This window comes from Morus notabilis, unplaced genomic scaffold (genome assembly GCF_000414095.1).
Source record: "Morus notabilis unplaced genomic scaffold, ASM41409v2 Scaffold2151, whole genome shotgun sequence".
NCBI lineage: Eukaryota > Viridiplantae > Streptophyta > Magnoliopsida > Rosales > Moraceae > Morus > Morus notabilis.
This window is the reverse complement of record NW_010365459.1, coordinates 128,184-143,083: the sequence shown is the minus strand read 5'-3', so window position 1 is coordinate 143,083 and position 14,900 is coordinate 128,184. Positions and strand designations below refer to the sequence as shown.

Here is a 14,900-nt window from a genome sequence, read left to right as displayed (position 1 = left end):
AAAAGAATTTCAAGGAAACGACTTTAAAAAATCAAATGATAATGTCTATTTCTAAACGAGAAATATCTTTTTATTAAAGTAGAAGTGTTTTACTTATTTTTCTAAAAACTAAATCCTCTTTTTAAGTAAAAATATTTTGTTGCAGTAAAATTTCATTTTCTTTTTTAGTATATTCTTAAAGTAGAAAATTTACATTATTAAGGTAATAATACAAGTGAAAATTTATTTCCTTCAAAACATACTAATGTTTACATCAAGAATACATTTTAATTAATTGGCGGGTGAGATCGTAACACATCTGCCTCTATAGAAAGTTTTATTCAGCAACCTCCCCCTATAGAAAGTTTTTTTCAACAAAAAAAAAAAAAAAAAAAAAAAAAATCACAAGCTTCAAATTCATCTTACACAAAATCTTAAGAAAATACCATTGATGGAAGCTACTATTTTACTCACACCGTCCTTCCATTATGGTATTAAGAGGATACATATATCTGTGAGAATTTGTACGCTAGAGGTCAGGCCTTAAATCGGACACACTGGGTAGGTGGCCGAAATCTTCACATTAAAAACGTGCATGAATGTTGCTACTCAAGGTATTTACAAATCCTTAACTCTCTATAAATACAAGCTTTGTTTTAGTCATTTCTACACAAAAATCCCAAAAATAACACAAATGGAAGCTACCACTTTATTCACCTTGTCCTTCCTTTTCCTTTTTTTCACAACAAATTATGGAGTGTACGCTAGTCGTGGTATCTCCATCCTTGATAAGGAACCTCCTGCAGTTCTTGACTTAAATGGAAACGAACTCCAAAAGGGTGAATATTATTACTTATTGCCTTCGATAGCGTTGCCTTTTCTATATACCGCTGCCATTATCCCAGGTATATATCGTCCTGGAACTACCTGGCTTCAACTTGAAATTGAAGTATTTACTTATGGGATAAAAGGTCTTCCAGTAACATTTTCACCCACTAATCTCAACGAAGATGCATCGATCCACGTGTCCACTTATCTCAACATCAAGTACTCTAATGAACTACCACCAGTATTCGGAGAGTCACCGGTGTGGAAGGTGCTGGAAGGATTTGAACCGTTTGTGACTCTTGGTGGAGCGGAGGAAGATAGAAGCAGTTGGTTCAAGATCGAAAAAGCTTCGGAAATAGATAATCGTACCTACAAGCTGGTTTCTAGCTTTGGTCGAGATGTTGGGATCTCAAACAGAGTCTATGGGACAAAGCGTTTGGCTTTGGCTGATGAAGCATTAAGCTTTTCATTCTTACCCGCAAAAGATGGACTCAACTTCAAAATGAAGCATTTAAAATAAATTACAAAAATGAAAGTTTACTTCTTCCAAGCAGTAGTAATGCATCTAATATCAATAAATAAGGAAGAAGAAGTTCTTGTGCGTGTTTGTATCGTTTTGTTATGAATCTTAATAAGAAATGGCATTATCTGCTCTTAATATCGCTTTACGTTAACATCAATTCTTTTTATTTTAACATCACGAGTACCGCAATTATATTCTAATCGTGTTGTATCTCTTGTAGATAAGCATATATAGGCTTTATGTGCAATGTACATGTTGAACCACTGATCTCGAGTCATGACACATTACTATGACTTTTATTCTTGATATCGCTTTTACTCTTGATTTGCCCTTTGTATAGAAAGAAATAATTTGACATTAATTTTTATAACAGTAATTGTAGTAAACAACATATTTGTGAAATATAATTTTTTAACGTTACCAATATGCTTGCTGTTAAAAATTTATTTACTAAGCCATAATAATTTATTTTGGGAAAATAAAGTATTTATCAATAAATATATAATGGGCGTGTTTGGAACTCGTTTTAAAATAATTTTATTTTTTGTATGAAAATGAAAATGAAAACGTTTTCAATTTCAGACAGAATTCATCTTTAAAAATGCGTTTTGTAGTTTTATCAAGAGATTGTTTTCAGTATAAAAAACCCATTAATTTCTCTCTTTCTCTCTCTTTGCTCGAGAGAGGAGAAAATGAAAATAAAAAATGAAAAACGACTAAAAGTTATTTTTCATTTCTCTCTCATTTTACACTAAACTAAAAAATTTGTTAGTTATTTACAAAATTGTTCAAAACTATTTTATTTGCATATCTATCTCTTTTGATAATTTCTTTTCTATGGTACAATTTCTAGAAGAGGTTAAAAAGAACCACATAAACTATCCGGAAAAAGTCATATTTACTGTTGGTACCAGTTTGAGTCTTTTAATACTTAATAAGACAATATAAATAATGCAGAGACGTAAAATAAAAAAACACGAGGGAAATGGTATCGCGGTTCGGTCACAACTTACTCCGCGAGGTCACGCCCAGATGATGAACAATTCACTAAGAACTCTTTTACAATTCAATTGGACTTAATCTACCCGAGACTCCATCTCTAAGAAGATTCCTATGAACTTACAATTTCTCAATGGACTTGAACAGCGAGATCCCCTTGACTTTTTAACATTGGAATCCCTCCAACTATGTTTTTCTTCCGAAAAACACTCAAATAATCTCTCTGAATACAAGTGCTCACACCTATCTCACAACCTAGAAAAACTAATCAAAAGGTCATGTACAAAGACTCGAGAGATTTTTGAATAAATAAGCAAAATGTGAACAGCTTGACGACCTCTTCAATAAATTCGCTGAACCAAATCTGTTGCAGATCCTTATTGCAACAATAACTGTAACATAGCTGTCAGGGTCAGCTCTCTCAAAACCAGTTCGAGAATCAATCTTCTTAGATCCTGAAATCTTTCTAAAACTGATATACGAACCTGGACACATTCCTAGGAGACAGAGAAAGAGCATCCAGTTGTGGAAACTCAATCAAATATCAATCAAATCACCAATTATCAATTTACCATCTTTGGATCAATAGTTGACTTTCAAAAACAGAAACTATATTCAATTTCCAGATATGCAATAACTTTCCATTTCTCACAAATCTTCTAGGATACTTCCTTCCTTCTATTAATCCCCAATCTTCTAGGATACTTCCTTCCAAAAACTAATTTCTATCAAGAAAAGAACATTCATATTTGAAGCAATCTGTTGAGTGAAAATATTCATTAATGTTGAAATAATATTTCACACATAATATAATTTCACCTACACTAGGATTTAATTAGCATAGGAGTTTATTATTTTTAGTTCGACCCATCCAAAATTATAAGAATAACCTCTTAATTACAATCCTTTGGTACAAGGGAAGACCTTTTGATTCCAGTTAAAACAGTAAATTCTATTTTTTGTGAATTTGGGAAATTTAGGTTGATTTAAAATTGCGGCTGAACTCGATGAATTTGGCCGAGTTGCCTACATACCCCATTAGGGGATCAAGCCACTTGTAGTTCGAATTTTGGTTTTGAAAATTTGGATAAGTCATCGGTGTATGACCTTATGAGGAACTTACGCACTTTGAAGTTTGATTTAGTTTTGTTTTGACTTTGTCCTTTATGAGGATTTTTTTTTAGGATTGAATTTGGTCTTGAAACTGCACCTAAATTTTTAGTTGCCTACGTATCTGAGAGAGAATCAAGTCAATCGTAGTTCAAAAATTTGGTTTTGAAAATTTGGATAATTCATCGGTGTATGACCTTATGAGGAATTGACGCACTTTGAAATTTGATTTGGTTTTGTATTGATTTTATCTTTTATGGGAATTTTAGAATTGAATTTGGTATTGAAACTGCACCTAAATTTTAGGTTGCCTACGTATCCTTTGCAGAATCAAGTCAACCGTAGTTCTTAAATTTGAATTTTAGATTTTGGGGAATTCCTTGATATATGACCATAGGAGAAATTCAAAGATGTTTTAAAATTCGATTTGAAATTTTACTTTAGAGTTTGGATTTGAGAGTTGCATTTGGATAATTCCCCGATATATGACCTTATGAGGAATTAAAATGATCCTTTTTGAATTTAGTGTTGATATTTTTTTTTATTTGAATTTGGGATTTGAATATTGTATTTAATCACCATATGATTTTATGAGACAATGGGCTCATCTTTTGAACTAAAAGACCATAGAGGGGCCTAATTTGTGCACTTTAAATTTTGAGATATTTAATATTCCGAATTTTTTTTAAAATTTATCTTTTATCCCTTATCTCTTTTTAATTTTGAATTTCATCATATCTAAATTGATTGATCCGATTGTATGATGTATATTCCCTTGTTTGCTAACAATTTAATTTCAAAAGGAACTTAGATTTTCCTCATCCTCATCCTTTATACACGTTTCCCTTCTTATATATATATATATATATATCTAACGTCAAGCGCCACAGCAAACCACAGCAAGCCATTTTCCCTTTATCCCTGCGTCACAGCAAGCCACAGCAAGCCATTTTCGCATAGCAAGCCACAGCAAGTCTAACGTGAACTCTTTGATATATATATACCATTACACTGCAAAAGTCACAGCAACTTTGCACGGCAACATATAAGTGATACATACATATATATATATATATACACATATTAATGGTATATATAAATGATATACATATGTGTATATATTCTTTTCTCTGCAGACGTTTGTAGAAAACGCGTGTCAGCGTCTTCTCAGTCTCCTCTTTCATATATACTGACACACATATATATATATATATATATGATGTATTCATATATGGTTTTTTTTTGTGTCAAATCATATTTCTTCTGACAAAACTTTAATTGCAGAGCCATTCTCCGATTCCAGGTAAAAAAAAAAGGAAGAGTTTGCCTTTCAGTCGAAAGAACAAAAGAGACGTTGTTGAAGGTAATTTTTTTTTATTTAGCCTTTCTGTCATCTTTTGTTCTAGTTCTTTGGCTGATTTTTTTATTTCTCTTCTTTTTTTTTCCTAGGAAACGAAAAGAAGCCCTCACGTAAGTGGTCTCTGATTTTTACTCGGGTTGCACTTTATAAGTCAGACTCAAAATTATAATAATATTTTAAACTATATTATTATAGTCAGATTCATTATATAAAGTTTTAAATTTTGCAACTCTGTAATTTTATAGAGTTCTAAAATTTGTAACTCTTTTTGTAGAGTTCTATAATTTACAACTCTATTTGATTTTTTAGAGGTTCTAAATTTTACAACCCCGTAATTTTGTAGTGTTCTAAAATTTACAATTCTATTTGATTTTTTAGAGGTTTTAAATTTTGCAACCTCATAATTTTGTAGAGTTTTTTAGAAGTTCTAAAACTTGCGACCTCATAATTTTATAGAGTTTTAAAATTTATAACTTTATTTTTTTAGAGGTTCTAAAATTTACAACCTCATCATTTTTGAGCATGAATCTGACTAATGACAGATGAACTTCTTGTCTTGAGATGATACTTCGATATAGAAGAAAGCTACAGGGCTACACACACTGTTGGCCCGTTTAGTTCGCTGATTCGAGTTTTTAATTCGAGTTGAGATGTGATTTTATGTGAGAGTTTTTTACTGTAGCAAAAAAATTAAATGTAATTATTTGTGAGAATTTTTTACTGTAGCAAAACTTAAATTCTAAACTCAAATAGCAAAATGAACGAGGCCGTATTTTCTTTTTCTTTGTTTCTCTCACTTCCCTTGTGCAAACACGCCTACCTGAAGTCTTTTTTTTTCTTTTTGTTTCATCCTGCACTCACACACACTGCACGAAGTCTATATATATATATATTTCACTTTTCTTCTGCACACACACACCAAAGATTTTTTTTCTCTTTCCTCTTCACTGCACACACCTGCACAAAGTCTCCAGGCCAAAAATTTTTCCTCCCGTCCTCTCTTCCTTTGCACTCACTGGCTTCCTTTATATAAGAGAACGAACACCACGTTCTACACCACGTTTTACTTCACGTTTTTGCACCACGTTCTATTAAAATGTGTATTTTTTTTTTTTTAAATTCCCTTTTCTTTTTTTTTTGTAGGCTAGCACAAAGTTGGGCCAACACAAAAATTTATTTCTTCCTCTCAATTTTTTTAGGCCCATTTGTGATTCATAATTTTTTTTACTATGAACACAATCAAATAACTAAAAACACATCCGATCTTCTTCATTAACGCCAGTTGCCAAAAATACCTGTTTTTAAATTTTTACAACCAATGTCAATAAATTATCAACTAAAGTCCAAACATTTACGATCTCATATTAAACGAACTTCTTTTCAGAAGACTATATTAATAGGATTTTAAACTTCGGTATTTTATTTTATAATTGAAAAATGTGATGGCTGAATTTATAAAATTAATGAGCTAGCGAAATGAGATTTTACGATCCCAGGAAGAACAAAATGCTCCAGTATAATCAATTGGTTCCAAAGACTTTCTAAAAATTATAATTATATTATATTATGTATTGTAGACATATAGTTAAACTTCCACAATAATAGGTAGAGCGTCACCTAAATTCCCGGGCCAGGTAACAAATCCTCTGAGAGCGTCATCTACAGTTGTGCTATCAAATGTAGGAATAGGCAGAGACGCGACGCTCACATAAATCGATTGAATAGAGACGCGTACATTTCCCTTTGTTGTATGTGTGTTTGAAGGTGAAATTTCACAATACGTGACGCGCATGTACTCCCACAAACACTTATCAGATTTTCAGTTTTGTTGTATGCGTGTTTGAAGGTGAAATTTCACAATACGTGAAGCGCATGTACTCCGACAAACACTTATCAGATTTTCTTTTCGGTTTTTAATTTATATATATATTTTATTAGAGGATGTGAGGATAAGGTTATCACAATTGATGGGTGAATTTCTGTATACTACGAAATAACCTTTAAAAATGTGCACAATGTTTAGGTGGGAGACATGATCTCTAGATTATAAATGATAACTCGATGAAATAGAGTTATTTAGCATATGAAATAGAGTTATTTAGCATATGAAATAGAGTTATTTAGCATACTTTTAGGCTTAGTAATTGTTTATTTTCTCAAGGTAAAATGCCTTAGTGTTAGTATTTTGTATAACATATTTGTTAGTTTTTATTTAGTTGATAGAAGGTTGATATTTGTGGAGCAATCTCGTTATAACATGGATTTAGTCCTCATGTTCAATACAGGTGTGTTGACTTTGGGTAATTAGTGCAGGAAAACAACGGGGCAGTGTTGGTAAAAGCAATTTGAAAGAAAAGCACGGTAAAGGAAGTGAAGGCAGGAACGAACCCGTTGCTGCAGCAAAGCTATAGCAACGCAGATGAAACCAAAAGGTGCAAGCTGGTGCAGTTTGTTTTCATGTACAGCTAGCAGTGGTCCAAATTACCGACTCTGACATGAGGGGACAGCTGTAAGAGTACTAAAGCGGGGACCATCAGTTTTGGCTCTGAGGCAGAAACATGTAATTAGGGTACCTCATCCTGCCCTAGTATAAAAGGAAAAAGAAGAGTACTGACCAGGCAGCCAGAGATAGAGAGGGAGGCGCACAGAATTCTTGGTACGAGCTGAGAAGAGAGAAAAGAAGAGAGTGCATGAGAAATTGTGGGCACTGGTTTCTAGAGCTAGAAGGGGATAGTACATCATAGATACACACCTGTTTTGGCCTCAGATTTTAGCTTAGTCATTTTCTTCATCTTTCTGTATTTACTCTCTGTGAACGAATGAAGCTTTTTATTGTTATTATTTCTGATTTTGTTGAACTAAACATGAGCTAAATTCTTTAGCTAGGATTATTGATGGAACCAAAGTTGCAATGAAGATTTATTTGTTATTCTAATTGCTTGCGTAATCTTCATCCTGTTTATTCAAGTATAATATTGTCTAATTTCTGTTAAGTGACAGGCCATCATTTAGTGAAAAATATAAACTTAACTAATTCTGGAAATGTTAGTTTAGTTAGATCCAGCTTGGATAATATAAGGGAATAGTATAGGAATATATTATTGTCTTGTACAACCTATTAAAATTGGTGCTTAACTTTAGGTTTGGTAAACTAAAGTGCATAGGAATATGTTGGTTTTGGTTTAAGGAACTATAAGCATAGATCTATCGGAAGATATTTATGCATAATTTTAGGTTGACTGGATGAACTTTGCTACAACAATCCTATAGCAAAACGTGGTCAGAGTTGCAACCGAGGGGAAATCAGTAATCCTAGCCTTTACCCATCATTGATTCACAGCTTAGAGCTTAAATCCTGTTGAGTTTTACCACTTGTTTGCATTTCAATCACATACGTTTATTTTACTCATTCATTTTACTTAATCAATATCAATTTGGCATTCGAATCATTCTCGATCACTTTAGCACAATTGGTTTTTGTAATCAATTCTTTATTAACTCAGTCCCTGTGGAGACGATACTTTTACTCATTACTGTATTACTTGTGCGATTACGTGCACTTGCGTAGAGCTATTTTCATACATAGGATTTTATCGCAACAATAAACATGCGTGAAAACTGAAATTTGTGCACTAATAACCGTGCCTTAAAACCATGCTTTGATTGTTAGGTAACATTCTATAAGAACACGTTTGGTTAAAGTCATTTGTGCGCAAAAAAAAAAAAAAAAAACCAAGAAATAAAAAATAACATAACAATGGAAGTCAATGCTCATTACTAGTAGTAATAGTGATTGGGAAAATATTTTTGATTTACTGCCCGTCATGGCGTGTTGTGTAATGCTGGTAAGTGGGGTTATAAGTTGTAATAGGTAAAAGTTAAAAGAAATTTAAGAAGTTCAAAGGAATGGTAGTTCTATTCACACCTTTTTTTTTAGTCTCTGCACCTCCTTAAAATTAAAAAAATTTTATTACAAAAAGGCCCTTAAATAAAATGACTACAGACTTAATTATATAATTAAATTTTATTATGAAAGAGAAACTAAGAGAGTCTTTTTTTCTCTACACACCCCACATATTATATCCCTAAATTATAAACTAGAGGCTTCAACTGCAAGGCATCCCTAAGATTCTATTTTATAAAAAGGATGGATTTTGTCCTCTCGACAGAAGGGCTGTGGTTTCTAAGTCGAGGCATTTCATCATTCACTAGTAGTGAGAGCTAAGCTTCCCTTTGTTCTTTGGTCCCAGGGCAAAAGCAGTCCTTACGCCAACTAGTAGGGCGTCCTGTGGAGATGTTGAACCAGTCCAATCGGTAAAGGTAGAATTCGTTTCCTCATTATCAGCCAAGCGGCTGGGAATGAAATGAGAGCGCCTCACTCGTTCTCTTTCTGTGATTCGGTCACGGTCGCAAGTGAAGCTTCTGGAATGTCTGTCTTTCTTTCTCGTCAAACTGGCAGGAACCAAGCATTGATTTCATCCTGTCGAAAGATCGTCTTTATTATTCTCATATATTTCCCTTTAAAAGATGGAAAAGGTGTTGATACGTCCTATCCACATAGAAAGCTTACAATCTTCCACGCATTACCGGTGGATGCTAGAACTGCTATCACTTTGGCTGCAGGAGGGGAATGGTTAAGTGAAACTCTCGACGTCTTTTTTGACGGGGAGGCCTCCGTTGATTGTGTACGAACAAAATACGAGTCCAAAGGCAGGGGAAGAAAGGGTTTAGTTAATGGGGATATTAACTCTTCCGGGAACCAGTAACGCGTAAACCATGTCAAACCAAGACCGATCAATATCCGAACGGAACGGATTCAAACTTCTCCTAGAATAGTTTCCGGTGCGAAATGAAATTCATAGGATATATATGAGTAATTCAAAGGAGAAATATAAATATTTGATAGGATTTGATTCATTTTAATAATGAAAAAAAACTAGTCGGATTTATTATGTATAAAAATTTCATCACTACATCGAAGGCTTTTTTTTTAAAATATATTGATAAGATAGCTTGGTACCCAAACTGTATCAATGATTGTGATCCTCATCGTGTACATAATTCGTCTTAGGATCTACCAAAGAAAATTTTTAGGTATAAAGCATATAACAAAAGAGTTTTCATTTCTATCAGTCATAAAATCAAAAAAGAAAAAGCAGACAGGAACAATTTGATTCTCTAAGCAAGCAGGTTTTGGGTTAAATCTTTTGACCAATAAGGAAGGCAGTTTGGAGGAAAAACCCACATAAAATCGGTCTCACTGACCATCTGCCACTACAAATTTAAAATAACTTCTATGAGTAATCAAGTAATTGATATCCTCTCCATCATTCTTACCCCCTCTTGTTTCTTGCGAAATTTTATTGGCAAGGACGCTTCTGATTTAGCATCATTGTTTTCTTTGTTGCACGGGGGCGGTTTGGAACTTCTTTTGTAGTGATAAAAATTTTTTGGTCTTTAATTCTTCATTGAATCATTAAATCTCTTTCTACTGAATCATTAAATCTTTTATATTGATAAGGATTTTCTTCCTAACTTAATGGTTTATGGGTGCAGAATCGACAAAAAATGTTTACCATAGAATTCATATCCTTTCACAGTAATTTTAATAGAATCGTGTGATAGACATCATCTTATCTTTTACACAATCTTCCTTTACACCATATGTGGCAGTCTTTTTTACCACAAATATAAATTTCAATCCTCTCCGTTAACTAAAAGCTGTACATGGCCCCTTCTTAAAATTTAGGTGGCTAGATATTCAAACACATGCATCACATGGTTTATAAGACATGATATATCTATATATGTATATGTATACAATTGTGGCTTTTAATTTGATATCGACACCTTCATATAATTTAATTAGGTTCCTCTCATACAATAACCGTTTTCGCATTCAACTATTGCACCCTCTTTTTTACCAGCTAATAATATTCTTCAGCTTTATGGAATTTGTACATACTGTCTTTTTTATCAGTTAATAATCTTTTCCTTTTTCATAACAACCTTGAATGCAAAATTATAACTGGAAATTTTGGAATTTAAGAGTTCATTGGTAAAAGAAAAAAAAGAAAAACAAATGGAAATACAAGCAAAATTGTGTAATATACCTTATCTTAGTCAATAATTGATTTTGATGTTTAAAATTAAGAAAAAAGGCAGCTTCCAAAAATGACACACAAACTCATTTTGAGGGTGTTTTGGATAAAACTGTAAGTAAAGTTTTTTATTATTGTTACTCATTTTTTTTTATTTTCCTATTTGAGGGTTGTCTTCTTATTTTTGGGCTCAAAATCGAGGCTTGATCTTGAAATGGTATAGGTTTGTGTATCAAATCTAATTTGAAGGTACACATTTGAGGAGATAAAAAAATACAGGTATAGTTTTTTAATAATTCTAAAATATAAGGAGAAGAAAAGGTAAATATCCCTTTTTTCTAATCATGATCGAGACTATAATTAAGGTTCCAAATCTAATTGTTTTATATATTCCTTTAAAAAAAATTTATTAGGTATATTCTATGTTCTTAAAAGCCTATTGCGCAAATAGCATTAATTCGATTAAGCACGAAGTACACTTATTTGAACAATAATTTTGGGGCGAAATTTCATAATACGATGCAGAAAATTTACTGACCGTAAACATAGGAATTAGGATAACAAATGTATAGTCCGTGAGAATTTGTATTCTAGAGGGCTAACCTACCAATTGGTTGGTGGGAGAAATCTCCATGCTAAAAACATGCATAATTGGTACGTAACATTGTGAAAGGTCTCTAGCTAGTCTATAAATACAAGCTTTGTCATGGACATTTCTACACAAAAATCCCAAAAATAACAAAAAATGGAAGCTATTTCTTTAGTCACAGTGTTCCTCCTTTTCCTTTCCTTCACAACGAGAGGAGACTCCGCCAGGCCCGGCCTTGGCGTTCTCCCGCCTGCAGTCGTTGATAGCTCGGGAAACGAACTCCTAAAGGGCAAATACTATGATTTGGTGGCTTGGCCTAATGTTCCGCTGCCATTAATATACGTCTCCTCCATTTCACCACTCGTAGAAGAAATGGAACCTGTTGGGTTCAACACAAAGTCGAATTATTTACGATCGCGACACCGAGTCTTCCGGTAAAATTCTTCCCTATCCCACCGGACCAAGAAGACGAAGTTATCCGAGAGTCCACATTTCTCAACATCCAATTCTCTGACGCCGCTGTATCACACGTATGTGGCGACTCATTGTGGAAGGTTATTAATCGTCCCGACCAAGTTTTCGGACAACAATTTGTGGTTGTTGGTGACAACTCGGGCTTCACCAGGCCCGGTTGGTTTAAATTTGAAAGAAACTCCGAACATCCTCGGCGTGATTACAAGCTTCTATGGTGCCCTGTCTATGTGGTGGATCAATATGTGCGCTCATCAGATGATTGCCAAACCATTGGAATCTTTGCTGATAGCGATGGAATTGAGCGTCTGACTCTAGCTGATACTTCAGTGCCATTTGGATTCAGGGCCTACGTAGGACCACAGAGTGATCAGCACTTGAAAATGAGTACTTCTAATGCTTAATTTTCGAAATGAAACTTTGCTTCTTCCGTGTTGTAATGCATCTAATATCATTAGATTTAGATGCTAACTATGTATGTACCTAAAATAATGAATTACTAAATAAGGAAGAAGGTGGTCTTTTAGTGTTAAACTAAACATTATTGATGTGTGATATTTTGCAACTTTTGTACATTATTTACTTTTTTTTTTGGTTGATTGAAAATAGGAAAGAACGTATTTTAAAGCAAGATTCAAGACAATACAAACATCAAAATTGACTCGTACCAAAGTACAAGAAAAAAAATTATGATCCGAATGCTCAAGAGAAATAAACATATACGTATTAGGTTTTGAAATTAGGCACCTAAATAGGTACGTCAATGATCAAACCACTGAAAATAAAAAATGAGACAAACAAATCGCTAAATAAGGTTACGACCACTGTTAGTACAAGCAAATTTGAAAATACAAAGAAAAACTAGACAAAAATCCGAGCATAGTAATTAGGAACTCTAGCCATGAGATGACCGGCGAAATAAATTATATTTGAGAAAGCATCAGACCTCAGGAGATGGAAAATGTTGTCAAAGTGTTGTAAATTCAATACAAATTGTGCAACTAAACATTTTTCGACGAATTAAATTAGGAGACTCTTTGTAAGAAAAACTTTTAGCTGGGGTAAAAATGAATGGAGCCTATCGGGCTAGTAGGGAGTGGTTGCGTCTATATTATATTCATCTACAGTTGACATTATTTACCGTCTGATTATATCGTTATATTTATCTATGCTCGAGCTCGACGAGTTCTAATTCAAAACGTTGTTAGCTTTACCCTATTCAAAAGAATCAAAACTGTTATTGGGATCAAAATTAAAAGCAACTGCTATTTTGGTAAGAGCATCTCCCAACACTGACCGCGGGATTTTCCATTACAGGTAATATGTTGTGAAAGCTTTGAGAGAGGTAATAGATAAAAATTTCTTATTTGTTTTATTTGGTTTGTTCCTGAACAAATTACTTTTATTTATTTATTCCAATAAACAAAGAAGTGGAATGATTATTATTTCTGTTGCAATATAATAATTTAATTGATCGATTACGTAGATTTGATGAATTGTGTGATATTATCCAAAAGAAATATTATGAACATTTCTTCAATAGAAGAAAATCAAATTATATATGAATACGACATACACATTTTAGGCATGTTGTACGTAGATAAGTACTGACGGGCTCTATGTGCAATGAACTAGTTGGACCACTACTGACCTTGACACCTTATTATAGCTGTTGTCTTCTACATAGATGGATAAAATCTAACATTATTTTTTATACTATTAGTATTTAAAAGCGGCTAAATAAACAAAAAGTCATTTTTACTTTTTGAGATAAAAATCAATGTTCAAAATCTACTTACTATCGATATGGTAATCTCTATTCTCATTCTTATCCTTACTAAAATATATATATATATATATATATATATATAATATCTGTATATCTGTACATACATATAAAAGGAGAAAAGGTTTTTTGAGAGCATTATCTGTGCATACATATATAATATCTGTATATCTGTATATCTGTACATATATATAATATCGGTATATCTGTATATCTGTATATATATAACATCTGATTACCTTTGTGCATACACCTAAAATCATCAAAACTTGTTTCCCTAAGGATCATCATGCATGCATAATATAAGTCCTATTCTGTAGCCATTGGACGAGAATTGCTTTGGTAAAATCCTCACCCTTGATGAAACAATAAATCATAAATGCTTTATTATTCAGCTACTTATTGACAAAGTAAATTTTTGGGACACCCCATATCTCATAATTTGTTTTTTACATCACATGGAATCTTGCTTCTGAATTAATGATCTATTATTTATAGAAAAATGATATGTAGCCTCATTCCTACTCAAAGTTTACTCCTGTAGAATTGACGTTTGTCTGTGGATCACAATTTTTCGTATTTTAGACTTATAAAATTTTAATACCTTATGATGGAATTAAAGTCCCCTTGGAACAAATAGTAGTGCATATACTTTCGATTTTATATGTATATATATTTTGTTATAGTAAAGGTAAGTGCACCATTTTATACCTAGCTTTTATGCGCTCCCTTTTAAAATTTATGTGGCTAAATATTCAAATACATGCATCGCATGGTTTATAAACATGGTGTATGATGATCTTGCCATTATTATTTGTTATATGTATTTACATGTACAAATATGTGCTTATTAGATATAATTTTAGTTAGCTCCCTCGTGTATGTATTTAATAATACAATAACCTTTTCCTCATAAAATTAGTGCACTTGTACCCTCTTTTTTATCAGCTAATAATCTTTTCCTCTGTTAATAATAACTAAAATGAAATATTATACCTGGAAATTTTGGGAAGTTACATTAAATTAACAAAAAATAGAAAAACAAATAATGGCAATTCAAGCACAATTTTTTGAAATCTAATAAAAGCCTGCCTAACAGAGTCCAACGTAGAAAAATCCCAAAACAATTGAAAGAAAAAAAGGAAGATTCGGAC

At 32.7% G+C, this 14,900-nt stretch overlaps 2 protein-coding genes across 2 annotated transcripts; both read left to right on the top strand.

Moving 5' to 3' along the window:
- Positions 1 to 659: 659 nt before the first annotated feature.
- LOC21387903 (miraculin) lies at positions 660 to 1,465 on the top strand. Its single transcript, XM_024172256.1, has one exon. The coding sequence runs from the start codon at positions 674 to 676 to the stop codon at positions 1,325 to 1,327; it is 654 nt and encodes a 217-aa protein (XP_024028024.1). The 5' UTR covers positions 660 to 673; the 3' UTR covers positions 1,328 to 1,465.
- Positions 1,466 to 11,635: 10,170 nt separating this feature from the next.
- LOC21387901 lies at positions 11,636 to 12,517 on the top strand. Its single transcript, XM_010108069.2, has 2 exons — positions 11,636 to 11,923; positions 12,115 to 12,517. Exons 1-2 carry the CDS (start codon positions 11,646 to 11,648, stop codon positions 12,362 to 12,364), a joined length of 528 nt encoding a protein of 175 aa, XP_010106371.1. The 5' UTR covers positions 11,636 to 11,645; the 3' UTR covers positions 12,365 to 12,517.
- Positions 12,518 to 14,900: the final 2,383 nt, after the last annotated feature.